The sequence below is a fragment of the Melozone crissalis genome, unplaced genomic scaffold, assembly GCF_028551555.1.
Source record: "Melozone crissalis strain CALT ecotype California unplaced genomic scaffold, PUWL_Pcris_2 ptg000061l_1, whole genome shotgun sequence".
NCBI lineage: Eukaryota > Metazoa > Chordata > Aves > Passeriformes > Passerellidae > Melozone > Melozone crissalis.
The window spans coordinates 873,728-889,115 of NW_026535839.1; the positions used below are offsets into that span (position 1 = coordinate 873,728).

The window sequence follows — 15,388 nt, forward strand, 5'->3', positions numbered from 1 at the left end:
AATTTAATATTTATTGAATATTCCACTTTTATGTCTGTACTCCTATAATTTATTTATTTTTTATGGAGGTATGTCTATACTAGCTGGCAATTTTATATATGTTATACGTGTTTTTATACACATACACATGAAACTTGATTCAAGCTGTTGAAAAGTTTGGCAGCTGAATAAATCTTAGGCTTTAGGCCATTATTTAGTACTTGGAAAGGGTTTAAACCTGTGATTTTGCAGTATTGTGTAACTGTTTCCCCAGTTTGTGATTGAAAACATGCCCTGCTGGAGCTGGCACTGCTTCTGTCTCCGCTTTCGTCCTCTGGGTATGTCACAGGGTGCCCAAAATTACAGTGAGCACAGTGGCAGAGCACAGCGGTGTTCTTCGAGTAGCAGATGCCATTTAATTGCCGTCCAGCTGGAGACACGAGTTCCTGGAAGTCCTGGGCCCCAGGATTTGTCTGTGGTGCTGTGCTCGTCACTGCAGCTCCTTGCTGGGGCAGCGAGGTCACGCGTTTGTGCTGCTGCTCTCGTGTGCCACGCAGGGTGGCTGTGCTGCTGCCCGGGAGCAGCAGGACAACAAGTGAGCTCACTTTTGTAAGCAGTGCTTTGCCAGTTCCCTTTTTCCCCAAAGATTTTTCCCCAGCATTCTTTTGTAACTCCTTCTGCGGAGCCGGTGCCATCTGGTTTTCAGAACAGCAGCATCTTGTTTGCTGGGCTTTGGTGCTGTGCAGCTCTGCTGAGCCGGGAAACTCAGAGCAGTGCAAAATCCCTGCTGTGCTTCCCTCGCCCACGTGCCCATTGCTGTGCCCGTCCCTGTGCCCATTGCTGTGCCCACTGCTGTGCCCGTCCCTGTCCCCACTGCTGTGCCTGTCCCTGTCCCCACTGCTGTGCCCACTGCTGTGCCCATTGCTGTGCCCATCCCTGTCCCCACTGCTGTGCCCATTGCTGTGCCCATTGCTGTGCCCACTGCTGTGCCCACTGCTGTGCCCGTCCCTGTCCCCACTGCTGTGCCCACTGCTGTGCCCGTCCCTGTCCCCACTGCTGTGCCCACTGCTGTGCCCGTCCCTGTGCCCACTGCTGTGCCCACTGCTGTGCCTGTCCCTGTCCCCACTGCTGTGCCCACTGCTGTGCCTGTCCCTGTGCCCACTGCTGTGCCCATTGCTGTGCCTGTCCCTGTGCCCACTTCTGTGCCCACTGCTGTGTCTGTCCCTGTGCCCATTGCTGTGCCCATTGCTGTGCCCGTCCCTGTCCCCACTGCTGTGCCCGTCCCTGTGCCCATTGCTGTGCCCACTGCTGTGCCCGTCCCTGTGCCCACTGCTGTGCCCACTGCTGTGTCTGTCCCTGTGCCCATTGCTGTGCCCATTGCTGTGCCCATTGCTGTGCCTGTCCCTGTGCCCACTGCTGTGGCCATTGCTGTGTCCATCCCCTGTACATTCCCTGTGCCCACTGCTGTGTCCATCCCTCTGTACATCCCCGTGTCCATCCCCATGTCCATCCCCTTGTGTCCATCCCCGTGTCCATCCCCATGTCCATCCCCTTGTGTCCATCCCCTTGTGTCCATCCCCGTGTCCATCCCCGTGTCCATTCCCCTGTGTCCATTCCCTTGTGTCCATCCCCTTGTGTCCATCCCCGTGTCCATCCCCGTGTCCATTCCCTTGTGTCCATCCCCGTGTCCGTTCCCCTGTGTCCATCCCCGTGTCCATCTCCATGTCCATCCCCCTGCCCATCCCCGTTCCCCATTCTGCCAGGTCTGGGCTGGGCACAGGGGTGGGCATTGAGGGTACAAGGGGGGTTCAGCTGGAGCAGCCTGCTCAGTGGTGGTGCCCAGGGAAGGCAGATGTGTGCTGTCCTCCCCAGCTCTGTGCCTGCTCCATGAGTACCCCGTGAAGGGTTCCGTGCTCTGTGTGGGACCTGTGGGGCTGGTGAGTGCCCTGGGCAGGGAGGGCAGCTGGCATCTGAGCAGGCAGAGCCCTGGGCCCTGCCCTTGTCCCAACTGTGTCCCCAGGACAGCTCCCCGTGCCAGCTGAGATCATCTGATGTGCCCTGGCCAGGATGGGGCTGGCTGGGAGCTGTTCCCAGAGCTGTGCCAGCGCTGGGACCTGGCACAGGCTGGTGAATCACCTCCTTGTGCTCTGTCAGTGGGCACGGGGCAGGGCCTGGCTGGGCACAGGGGCCGTGGCTGTTCCCGTGCTCTGGGAGCTGCAGCTTGTGCAGCCTTGGCCCTGCCCAAAGCTCTGTGCCTTCCTCTGCATCCTCAGCCTCCTGCATGGGCCTGCATTCCCAGCAGGCAGAAACAAACAACAGGCTGACCCCTTTCATAATGTTTATTTTAACCTTCTGCCCAGAAGTGGACGCAGTTTTACATGAGGAAAACTGCTGAGCCCTGGCAGAGAATGGGTTTAAATTACTCAATGTGAAGTGTGTGAGATGCCCTTTGGTACAGCCCCGAGGGGCCAGGACAGCGTTTGCCACCTGGCCCAGTGGTGGCTTTGTGCCGCGTGCCCTGAGAAAGGTCCCAGAGCCCAGCAGGGCCTGACTGCTGTGTCCTGCAGCATCGCTCGTGTGCTCTGCTGCTCCTGGGGCTGGAACCCGAGCTGCGGCCGGGGTGTCCGGGCTGCCCTCAGTGCCCACAGCCGCAGCTGCAGGGGGGGGACAGTGCCACGCGTGGCCCAGCTCCGTGGGGAAGGGATTGTCCTGCAGCTGCATTTGGAAATGCTGGGGTTTTACCCTAGTGCTTGGTCTGCTTCAATGCAGTTTCAGTAGTTTGTGTTTCTATCTTTCCAAAGCCATCAGGATCCCCCTGGTTTTTGCACCTTGAGAATGGGCAAACCGTGTTCTCACTGAGGAGATTGTGAGGGAAATTGTATAATCCTCCTGAAGGTCTGAGGGAGAGAGAATGGAAGAGTGATCAGCTTTGGAGGAATTGTTGTTTCATAACCAAATCTTACTCGTAACTCCCACAGGGATCCCATTTTGTCTCTGTGTAGATTATAATGCTGTATAGGTGATACCAAGGAAAGGTGACACGTTATTAACAAAAAATGAGGTGTTGGCATCACTGCAGAGAGATTGTATACTCATTGCATGGAGTTATTTTGCTTTTCTTTTTCTCAAAAGAAAGCTCATGGAAAATCATAAATCTGTCTTACACTGTTCAGAATTAGTCTGTTCTTCATTTCCCACTCAAAACTAATTCTGCAATATTCACAGTAACCAGCGGTAAGAGCACAGATAAGCAAGATTGTTGTGTCAGATGAGGTATTAGATAAAAGCAGTTCCTGTCTTGATGCAAGGCTTCATTGAAATAGGAAAAAAAAATACAAAAACATAATGTTTGTTATTCTGATTCCAAGATTTGCCTTTGCTTGTCAACATGATTTTCCATTTATGGTTAGAAACAAGTTTATTACAGTACAGAGATAATGAAGTTTAATTGCAGTGCTGGTCATTGCTTCAGGAACACAGATGGGCACAAGTATAAAGTCACTTTGAAAACTGAGGAGTTACAGGAAGATACTCCTAAATACATAAACATGCATTAAATTAGGTGCACATTTCAAAGGCATTGAAAGAATTAGAGAAATCCCAGCTCTAGAGTGGCACTCCGTCGTGTTTCCCTGGGAACATGAGAGACTCTGGGACTGCCAGGCTTGGGGAGCTCAGACTGAATTTGATTTCTGTGCCCTGTTGGTGCTGGGGCTGCTGAGAGCAGAGCTTGCTGCTGGGTGCCTGGCGCACACAGGCTCCCTTTGTGAGGGCCCTGGGACTCGGGGTGCCACAGGGCTCCTCCTGCCCTCAGGCCAGCACTGATCTGTGCCACCAGGGCAGCCACCTCAGGGACACCCTGGGAATGGAGCCTCCTTGCTGTGCCCTGGCTCACGTACAGCTCCTCATCTGCAGCGTGGAAAACCAGAGCAGAGCGTGCAGGTAGCCTGCCCTTGCCCTAACTGCTGTGCTTTTATTCCTCAGGCAGAGGATGAACCTCCCATGTATGTATGAACAATGCAAACACATGCTCATGGTGGCCCGAGAGCTGTCCCGCCTGCAAGTCTCCTACGAGGAGTATCTCTGCATGAAGACCTTGCTTCTCCTCTCTACAAGTAGGTGAACAGCTCAATACCAAGCTTTTTGCTTCTGCACAAGTATGTGGTGGGTTTGCAGTAGGTATTGTGAGATAGATTTGTACAGTATGCTACATGCTGGTTTTATCTTTAGGTAGGGTATGCTGGAGTTAAACAAGTCACAGCTTAGTAAGTTCTGTCGGTACTGCATGGAAGTTCAAAGGGCAGTGGCAAAAATAGTGCTTTTAGAATATACAGAAATAAACTAACCTAATCTAAGTGATGATGTGTAAATACCTTTCACAGTGTTGTTTTTCCCCTCTGTTGATAGCACTGGTAGCCAGTGACTCTGTTCTCCCCTGCCCCGTGGGGCTGCAGCTCCCTGAGGGTCTGAGCTCAGCCCAGGCTCAGCTGAAATCCAGGGACTCAGAGGGCAAGGAGAGAGAGAAAGAGAGAGAGAGAGAGTGAGAAAGAAAGAGTGTGTGTTTGTGTGTGAGTGTGTGTGAGTGTGTATGAGTGTGCATGAGTGTGCTGGGGTGGCTGTGAGTGTGTGTGAGTGTGCCGGGGTGTGTGTGTGTGAGTGTGTGTGAGTGTGCTGGGGTGACTGTGAGTGTGTGTGAGTGTGCTGGGGTGGCTGTGAGCCGGGCACCCCGCTCCAGCCCAGCCTCTGTGTCCTGGGAAATCCCATCCCATCCCATCCCATCCCATCCCATCCCACACTCCAGGATCCCCAGGGAGCTGCTCAGGCAGGGACTGACGTGTTCCTGCCCCTGCCTGGCACGAGGGCTTTGCTTCAGAGCTGTGACAGAGGTGCCAACAGGTTTGAAAGGCAGCAGCAGAGCAAGTGAGGATTTGTCAACAGGCTTTGGTACTTGTGCATCATCCTCATCAGCTGCCTTGGCTTGGAAGGGACCTGAAATGTGATGAAAAGTAAATATTGTTAAGTTTATTACACTGAAGGTGTAAACATTCTTTATCTTTAATGTTTCCAGTGAATAATAGCATTGATTCTCATACAAAAGGAGAATTTGTTCACCTTGGGTTTTTTCTGGGTAGGAGCAGGAGGGTTGGGAGCCCCAGCACTGCTCCCATGTCAGGGCAGGGTGGTAGCTGTGGCAGTGTGAGGGTGCCATGGCCAGTTCCCCCAGTGCCCCACCAGCCTGGCAGTGCCCAGCCCTGCCTCGCTGCCAAGCCCAGAACTGCACAAGGGCTCTTTTCAGAGGAGACTTTCAGCCTCTCATGGCCGTGGGCTTTGTAGGAACTTAAAACTTCCCTGAAACTGCAGATTTCAAACAGTTCCTGTTTGATTCTGAAATCTCTCCCAAAAATTCCTCAAGTGTTTCGGGTGCGGTGTAGGCCAGCTTTCCTCCCAGCAGCTGGAAATTTCCATGGCAGGAGTGGTGAGGAGGCAGCACTGGCAGGACTGAGCCCCTCCAGCAGCAGGGCTGGGCACGGCTGGCACTGCCCAGAGGCCTCTCCTCTCCATTTCCAGTGGGAGACAATTTATCTTCATTGTGCCAAGCACATACATTGTGTGAGTGGTACATCAGGGAGCTTCTGCAATTGAATAGCTGAGATTTCTATAGCTCTTTAATCCACGACTTGACAATCTGAATTTGTTTATTGTGTTTCTGTGTTAAGTTTTCCAAGAGAAGAGAAGAGGAGGAGTAAAACAGGAATCCCACACAGGTCTAGACTTGTAGCTCACGCACAGACGTAGCTCAGAGACCTTTTCCACGTGAAATATTGAAACAGTTGACAGGTTTCATCTCCTGTGTAGGCAAGACAGACAAGAGACTCCATTCCAGAATCTCTCAGATGCTGACAGTGCGGGGCAGGTTGGATTTCCTAAGGAAGGCAATGTGCTCTCTGTCCTGCTGTCCTGCTTTTGGTCACCTTTGTCTCAGCTCTTTCTCTTCTCTGTCTTCAACTCTTTCGCTTCCCCGAGGTGATCAGAGGCCTCAGGGGAAGCACCTGAAGGACCTCTGGAGTCCCCGTGCTCCATTAGTCCAGGCTGGCCTGTGGAAGGACCATCCCCACAGGAGGAGATAGGCACGGGGACTTCAGCTGGGTTTGAATGCCCAGGCTCTGATTTCTGTCCCAGCTCCTGACCTGCCCAGCCCTGCCCCAAACAAGCTGTGTCCATGCCCAGTTTCCCATGGCTGGTGCAGTGTTTGTTGTCCACTCTGTCGCTGCCTTGCCTCGTTACTTGATCCATGTCAGGAGGCTCAGGACCAGATGATCTTTCAACATCCTTTCCAAGCCAAGCCATCCTGTGATCCTGCCCTTGCTCTTCCCTGGGCACACAGAATTTTTAAGGAATCTTCGCAGTGTCACATTTCCCCAGGGCTGGAGAGCACAGGAGCTCCAGCCTTGGTGCTTCTCCAGCAGGGTGCTTCCAGGGCTGGGTGTTGTTTCCTCCATGGTCCAGTTCCCCTCCTGCTGTTTTTTGGTGGAATACCTTTGGAGGTTATTTTTTATTTCGCAGCGGGCCTGTGCTTTGTGTTCAGCTGGCCGCTGTCCCACCCTGCTCTCTCCTTGTCTCTCTGCTGTCATTTCAGTCAGTCCAAGTCCTTTTCCTTTTGTTCATTTTCATAGAATCAGAATGGTTTGGGTTGGAAGGCACCTCAAAGCTCATCTTATTCCATCCTGGTCTTAAAACTTCCAAGGATCCAGGAGCAGCCACAGCTTCTCTGGGCACCCTGTGCCAGGGCCTGCCCACCCTCGCAGGGAAGAATTCCATATTTTACCCCAAATTTCCCCTCTTGCTCCTTGTGCTGTCACTCCAGCTCCTGATGAAGGTTCCCTCTCCATGTAACTAATGTAAGAGAGCTTAAACCGTGTGGCAGTTCAGTTTGGCAGTGTGGTAAAGTGGCTGTCCATGTTGCAGTTCCCAAGGAGGGCCTGAAGAGCCAGTCCCTGTTTGAGGAGATCCGCATGACGTACATCAAGGAGCTGGGCAAGGCCATCGTCAAGAGGGAAGGGAACTCCAGCCAGAACTGGCAGCGATTTTATCAACTGACTAAACTGCTGGACTCTATGCATGATGTAAGTCCTGACAGGAATGCTGCAGGCATTCCAGAGAAATACGTTTGGGGCGGGGACAGCGAGCTCCTCCAGCTCTTTTTATTTAAAGGGATGAATATCAGGGAGGAGGAGGAGGAGGAGGAGGAGGAGGAGGTCATGCTCCTCTGCTGTCTCACGAAGGGCAAATTGAGAGCCTTGAACGTGGTCCTCTCAGGCTGCCTCTGCAGTGCAATCCACAGCAATTAATTGTATAATTAATCTCATTTTCAGTCTCTGCCATTTTTAAAAATCGCATTGCTTTAAAAAGGAGGAGCTCAGGAGCTGTAACTGACTTTGCAGTAGAAGCAGAAATGTGGCATTTAAAAGCAGTCTTATCTCAGAGCCCAAGAACTAAAGAGTTTATGGAATAGTTGGAAATTCTATTAAAACAATGCCTCAGCAGTATGTGTGGTGTTAGCAATGATGTAATTTTGAAGGAATCTCCAATTCAGACCGTCTCCTTTGGCAGTTTAATTCTAATTACACATGTAGCACAAAGCAGTGTTTAAGACAACGGTAACTTTGAGACCTCAAAATTACTGGGTTTTTTTCTTGTAACTGTACCAAGCACCTGGAAAGATCTCATTTAGCTTATCCATGTGTGTGTTATTTATCTGCTGGAATGGGAATTGGTACCAGATCTCCTCAGCGTTTGTAAAGCCTTGCACAGTCTGTTTGGCTGGTTTATATCAGAGTGCCACGGACAATAATTAATGAACTTAATGAGGATTCCTGTGCACGTCTTGCCTGAGCCCCATCCTGTGGGCAGGAGCTGGGGAGGAGGGAGGTGGATGTTCTCTGAGCGTCTTCATCTGCAAGTAATTCTTTGTCTTGTCACTCGTAGGTGGTTGAAAATCTTCTGAGCTTTTGCTTCCAGACATTTTTGGATAAATCCATGAGTATTGAGTTCCCAGAAATGTTGGCAGAAATCATCAGCAATCAGATACCAAAATATTCCAATGGAAATATCAAGAAGCTCTTGTTTCATCAGAAGTGACTGCCTTAACACAAAGGGTTGCCTTAAGAAACCGTCACACGATAGCTTTGTTTTGTAAAGAGAAAACCTACAGAACTTGTTCCTTTTGTCCTCGCAGGTGTTTCTTTTGTAATTATGCACTACATGTGGTTTACAGAGGGCCAAGAGTTAGGCTGGAGAAGCAGCGGATTTCTCGCGTTGGGGAAAGGATTGGGGAGAAAGGAAAGGAAAGGAAATCGTGGTTTTGGCAGAAATTTTCTCTCTCCCCTCGTGCACCATCTCTGGATGCATCAAACCACCAGTGACAAGCTCTGAGGCTGTTACGAACATTCTGCTAATTAATTAATTAATTGCTGCAGTTGGCTGGAGACAATTTTTTAGGCTTTTTTTTTTTTATTTTAGTAAAGTGTTTTGGATTTTTTTTTTTTAAAGTTAAGGTAGTATTTTGGTTTATGCATGTAACCTGAAGAAAGTTTACAAGTGTATATCAGAAAAGGGAAGTTGTGCCTTTTATAGCTATTACTGTCTGGTTTTAGCAATTTCCTTTAACTTTATATACCGTGAACTCGGCTTGTTCATTTTTTCTTACATAATTTTTTTGTAATACTTCAAGATGCCTATTGTACAGCTGGTTTTTTAAGGTGGGGCAGCTCGTAGCTTTCCTAAATGACCTCTAGACAGTAAATACTCAAGTAGATTCATGTGAAACTGGGTTGGGCTTTTCTAACCTAATGCTTTCAACTGGCAAAGCGGCCATAAAAATTGGGTTTTTTCTAAGGGCCCGGGTGGGTGGGAGAACACTCTCAAATCTCATTTCAGTAGATCCAGATGAAACAAATCCTTTTGGTACATTGCAAAAGCGTTGGATATGCAGATTCATAGAAAATTAACCCAGTCCTAACTGGATGTAAATGAGCAGGTTATTTTATATATTGAGAAAAAAGAAGCCTGATTTTTGCATAAGATGCAACAGCCATAACGCAAAGAGTCACGGGCTGCATTGATGCCAAGAAGATCAGTCCTGACTGCCCATCAGGAAATTTTCAGGAAAATATGCATAGCTTCAGAAAAGTTTACTTCTGTGTGGAGAAACTCCGTTTTCTATACACTTAAAGCTGCCATCACACAAGAATTTCTGGAGACCCCGGGGACAGGGGAGGACGGAGCGCACCCAGCGGCTGGGGCTGCTCTCCTGGAGGATTCCAGGATCCTCCTCTCCGGGGACTTGTCCACGCAGCTGGGATGGATCTCCCAGCTCCGAACTCACCTGGTTAGAGACCCAGTTCCACATCTCCACCCTTCACTGACTGCTCCATCCTCTTTCCTGGAGAGCAGGAGAGCTCCGCTACTGAGTTCGTGGTCTTAGAGTTGTCCGTCAAACTTTCTGTCTTTGTAAGGCTGCAGCCCTTCACATTGAATTCCTGGCGTGCCATAAATTCCCATAGGCCTTGTGGATTTCTCCTTGTTGCCATTGATGAGGATATTTTCGACATTTAGAAGCTGTAGTAGCCTTTTCTACGTGCACCTTAACAATTTTCTGTATCTCAAAACTGAAATATTTACTATGCCACTCTAAAATTTGATTTTTACTCGAAGTGGCCAGATCGTTTGTGTAATAGAAATGAGAAAGATCGTCTGAGAAAATACAAAACCTAATATATTTTTATATTTAGTTATAGTTTCAAATATGTATAATCGGTATATTCGCTGATCCAAGAAAAAAAGGGAAGGGCTACTGCAGCTTTAAAAGCAATTTATGAAATGATTGTAAAATAGCTTGTATAGTGTATAATAAGGATGATTTTTAGATGACAGATTGCTTTATCATGATACATGTAATTATATTTTTTGTAGGGGTCACAGATATGCTGAGTGGAAACCGTCGCGCGTGGTTTGGCCGGAGGCAGCACCGGGGCTGTCGGTGCTGGTATCCAAAGAAGTGCTCTGTTGAGAGGGGAAACCTGTGCTCCTGGGTGTTTGTAGGGTTGGGTTGTGTTCATGGAATCACTGTGTACAATTCCCGTTGGTTTGGGGGGATACTCCTATCTGTATGGTCGGGAGCCGCTCCCGAGGCACGGCTGAACCAGACCCCGCTGCAGAACTGTCACAGCTCTGACAGCAAAAACAGCTTAGAAATTGGGCAATAATCCACATCCAGGTGCCAGCAATATGTAAATACGGAGCGTGGGGTGTTCACAGCACATTTCTACATTGAGCAGACCTTGGTTTCCAACTGAAATAGGAAACTCAATTCTCATCCTTTCTTAAAGCTCTTTTTGAATGTTATACCTATTAAAAAAGATCCTATATTCAGTACTTTGGAGTAAAATAGCATCTTTAATAAAAGAAAATAATCACTCTCTTCTTTGATCTGTAAGGAATATGTACATTTTGTAATAGGTAAAGGTCAGGATTTTAATTACAACTTCCAGCCCAAGTCATTGGGAATCGTCCCGCGCCCGTTTGCGATACAGATAGGAGTTTGTACTGGTGGGGCTGGGGGGTCTTGGGGAGGGGAAACCTGCTCTTTCTTTGGAGAATGTTTTATAAACTTGCATCCCCAGAGCCCTCAGTCAGAGCCTGGGGACAGCGTGTGCGGGTCAGGGTGCAGGGACCCCAAATTGTCGTTTTTGCCAGCAAAAGCAACTGCAGTGAACTCCAGCAGGTGGTGGAGTCGGGGTTGGAACTGGATGAGCTTTAAGATCCCTTCCAACCCAAATTCTGGGGTTCTATGATCCCCCCGTGAGAGAACCGGTCGCATAGGAGGAGAGGCTCTCTGCCCCTTGTGTCTGTTTGCCTGTATATTCATTTTTAGTCTCTGGATTTAGGGAGAGTCAGAGGAAACTGTGATGTTCGAGGAAGAATCGTCCTGTACATGCTGTTCAGTTTAAACTTCACCAGTGAGACTCCGTAGTGCTGTAGCCAGCAGTGAGAAGTCCGTGTCCTGTTATCCGTGGTCCGTGTAGCAGTGGGGAGTCCCTGCACTCTGGATAAAGCAGGGAGAACTCGGCCTTGGCCCTTCAGTGCCTTATCACAAAGTGCACGGATCCGCCCGCAGGCGGGGGCAGCTCAGGACTCGCAATGGCCTTAGGGGGACACCGGGACGGGGACAGGGACACGGGGGGGCGGGGGGCTGGGGACCGGTGCCAATCGATGCTGAAAAATGACCTCGCCATTTCCACAGGAAAAGGTAGGGAAGGAGGAAGTGCCTGGATGAACACGGGCTGTGGGAACACCCTGCGGCCAAACTCCAGAGAGGGAGGACTTCAGGGACATGACTTAAGTGAGGTTTTATAAAGATTGTATTATTAAATCCCTGCAAGTGTTCGAGGCCTGCCTGGACGGGGCTTGGAGCAGCCTGGTCTGGTGGAAGGGGTGGGTAGAGGAGCTTTAGGGTCCCTTCCGACCCAGTCCAGGCTGGGAATCGTGGTCACAGACCAGGCGCGCTCTGCCCCATCCCAGTCTGCAGCCAGGGCTTGCTGAGCCATCGATGTCTCATAGGAACCAAATTTTCCGTGAAGGTCGAGGCCTCTCCAGAGGCCTCGTGTCCGAGGGAAGGCTGGGAGAGAGTGGGAACGTCCCACCTCCAACCCCCTGCCCACAGCAGAGGCAGCGATGGGTCATTACTCTATTTTGTATATTAAACAAAAAGATATATACTGGGGACAAATCCTATATCATACCAGTGTATGGCATTATTAAAAAAATCATTATTTTTATCACAGCAATTTTAAACAGCATTAAAAAAAAATTAAACCAGTGACTCCTGTTTAAAAATAAAAGTTGTAGTTTTTTATTCATGCTGAATAATTCTGTAGTAACAAGTCTGTAGTTTTCACCTACTCAGTGAAATGTTGGACTGTAAAAGCTTGTGTGGAATTGTTGAACATTTATTTTTTCATTTAAATTTGCTGTTCTGGTAATACAAAGCCACACATCTGTACAGAAGTTGCAGTAAATGTGAGCCATTTACAGCAATGCCGAATAATGGACAGAAACCATATAATAAAATTCTGCTTTTTTCATTAAATGGCTCCAAAATGCTTTTGTGGAGTTTTTGTTGTGGTCTTGGAGAGGGTTGGGTCTGACATGGCAGGAGAGGAGCTCTATGAGCTTATGGTCCCTTCCAATCTCAATCCCTCTTTAATTCTGTGATTTTAAATGTGTTTTGTCACTGCAGTGGTTCCCAACTGTCTGATACTCATCAGGATGTGATAAAAGCTCCCTCCAAGGCAGGTGCCAGCTGCCAAACATTAGTGATAGAAATAAAATGCACTGAAAAGCCTCAAGTGTGGGCTGGGGATGGGTGTAGGGGGCTGAGCTGCCCTGGCGTCCTGTGCAGAGACAGAACTGAACCGAGGAAAAAGGGAAGAGGCCTTGGTAAATCAGCAGGGCTGAGAGGAGCCTCTCTGGCTGGGAAGATGCTGCCCTCGGGTTCAGGAGGTCTCAGCCCTGGAGCAGAAGATGCTGCCCTGGAGCTCCTTCCCTGCCCCGTTGGAGTTTCCGACGTTTCCAGCCCCTCAAACCGCCGCGGTTTTCCCCCAGCACAGCTCAGCCTTCCCCCCGAGCCACAGAGCCAGGCCTGCTGTAATAAAATCTCATTTAACTGCAGCAGAAAAGGCCGAGTTCCCAGCAGGGAACGATTTCTTTGAATTGTTTGCAATTAAAACAAAGCTTACATAAATTTCCCTTCGGTAATTCCCGAGCTGGATGGCTGCGGATGGGGGTCAGAGGCAAGGCAAGGATGGGATTTACCATAACTATGTTTATTTGGGCCACACTTATGGAAAGATGCTTAAAGGAGAGCCATCAGACACTCAGATAAAGAACTGCTCAGTGCCTGATGGGCTCCAGCCTCATGGTGAGTGCACCAAGTCCTCAGTGTGGTCACATTCCGCCCGAAATCCCCTTTGTCCCATTCCATTTACAAAAGCATTGATAGCAGAAGCATCTGTGGGATTTCTGCCCCTTCCCTGTGCACCCTCCCGTGCTCCGTGGCCCTGGGGTGGGTTGGGATGGGGCTGCTGCCCTCCCTCACCTGCCACCTTGTTCTGCTGTTCTTTGCTGTCTTGGGCTCCATCCTCAGCTTCCAAGAAATTCGGGTGAAGCCCAGCATGCAATTGCAATTCATGGTTTCTGCTGTGTTCACATTATCCCAGTAAAATGATGGCATTTCAGACTGGTTAGGAGAAGATGCCATTAAACGCCATTTTTACAGCTCTGACATTTAAGATTTGAGCTTTGGAGTTGGTGTTTGCCCCCAGGATGGTCCCCACGGGGCTGGTTTGTCCCTGGCTGTGCCCCCTCTACAGCCTGAGCTCGTGTTGAGCTCTGGGCACACGGAGCTGGTCCGTGTCAGGCACAAATTCTGGAGTTTTACACAATAAAAGACTCCTTGGCTGCATGGTACTGCTTATCCCAAAGGGGCTCCCAGATGTTCTCAGTGCTCTTGCCAAGCTCCTGCCAGGGTCCAGCAGGTTTGGTGCATTTCCTCACCAGGTTACTGACAACTTCAATTATTGGTGAACCTGGAAATATACTGTATATTATACATAGTACATTGACATTTCAAAATAAAGAAGTGTAAGTGTTGAACTTGTCAAAGTCTGGCTGGAGGAGCAGCACAGAGAGGAACCATCAGAAGGGAGTGCACTGATGTCCGGTGCCTGAGCCCATGAGTCAGCTGATAAAATCCAACCTGGAGGAGGGGGGCGGCAGTAAATAGCCTTATCTAGTCCATCACAGGCCTGGCACTGCCCCAGAGCATAATGAAGGATATTCCCTGAGGTCACAACAGGGAGCCTTAGGTTAAAAAAATAACAAGTGGAATACTTCTAATGAAGGGATCTGTTGATTTGAGATCAAACCACATTAAAATACTGGGACAAAACTGCTGAGGCAGCATCAGATGTGGGCACTAATTGTGCTCCTGATGCAGGAGATGGGGTGACACTTCCTGCTGAGGAAGGTGACCTGATGTGCCCAGGGGGATGTGTCCCCAGGGAGCAGAGCATGGAGGGGAAATTATCTGCAGGGGCTGGACACGGGGAGCTGCATCCCTGAGGAGCTGAGAGGGGACACAGGGGGGGACACGGGTCAGGGGGGTTGTTCTGCCATCCTGTCACCCTGGGCTCCTGCCCTGGCCCCAGCCCATGCCTATCTGGGCTCCTGCAACAACAAATCCAGAATTAAAACCCAGCATTTTTAATTCCTCATTTCTCTCCTAGCCTTTTCCTTTTTACCCTTTTTGGCTCGCAGGCAGAGTTCCTGCAGCTGGCTGCAGCCAAGCTGCACGTGTTCCTACCCCAAACAAACACAGCGCTGGCCTGCCAGCCCCAAACACAGCAATTACTAAAAATAATTTCTAAACATCCACCCAGCCCAGCCCAAGCCCTGGCGAGTCCAAGGGAAGCCTTGGAGGGATGTGGCTGTCACAGCCTCCCCGGGGCAAGGATGGGTTGGGGGTCCCTGCTGGGGTTCTGGGGGCTCCTGCTGCCCCTCAGCCACTGCTCCCTGCTGGCTTTGCTGAGCAGAATGGGGCTGAAACAGCTCAAAGCTCTCGGGCTAAATATATCCCCGTTGCTGGGGAAATAAATAATAAACACAGTGTGATGGGGATGTCGTTGGTTCTGCTGGGGCTGGGGCTGCAGCGCTCCGGGTACCACACAGGGCAACAAAACTCAACAAAAACTGGGCAAAACCAACAACAACAGTGGCTGAACAAATTACCCAGCCAAACTCAAACTTGGCAAAAAATAACCAGCAGTAAAACAGAGGCAAAAGCAGCATGTGCATCTCCCAGACTCAGAAATATTAATGATAACGGCTGCAGCAAAATTAATGAGCTTTAAAAAGGAACAAAGCATCTCCAGGACCTGTGGGAGTGGGAGAGGGAGGGCAGCTGGGCACGGGGCAGATGGGGCTGCCCCATCCCTGTCCTCATCCATGGGGCCAGCACAGGTGGCACTGTCCCAGCCCAGTGTCACTGAGGTGACACTGCAGTGCCACGGGCAGGGCTGGGGCTAGCTGAGGCACCCAGGGCAGAACTTGTTTGCTCCAGAGCTGGGGCAGCCTTGGGAAGAACTCCCTGCTGGCTGCCAGGACAGCAGGGACACGGTGCCATGGGCTGGAAATGAGCACTCCCCTCTGTGTGACCATGAGAGGGGCACAGGACAAGGGATGGAGGGACAGGACACAGGGAATGGCTCCCAGTGCAGAGGGCAGGCATGGATGGGATATTGGGAATTAGGAATTGTTCATGGTGGGCAGGCCCTGGCACAGGTGCCCAGAG

General features: G+C 50.0%; 1 protein-coding gene across 1 annotated transcript in view; it reads left to right on the plus strand.

Annotated features, from left to right (window-relative positions):
• The window catches only part of NR3C1 (nuclear receptor subfamily 3 group C member 1), a 62,598-nt gene extending 50,471 nt beyond the window's left edge, over positions 1 to 12,127 (plus strand). Inside the window, exons 7-9 of the mRNA XM_054287713.1 lie at positions 3,964 to 4,094; positions 6,946 to 7,103; positions 7,966 to 12,127. Of these exons, the coding sequence (XP_054143688.1) occupies positions 3,964 to 4,094; positions 6,946 to 7,103; positions 7,966 to 8,118 (442 nt within the window). The 3' untranslated portion in view covers positions 8,119 to 12,127. The remainder of the gene's footprint in view (positions 1 to 3,963; positions 4,095 to 6,945; positions 7,104 to 7,965) is intronic.
• The last annotated feature ends 3,261 nt before the right edge of the window (positions 12,128 to 15,388 follow it).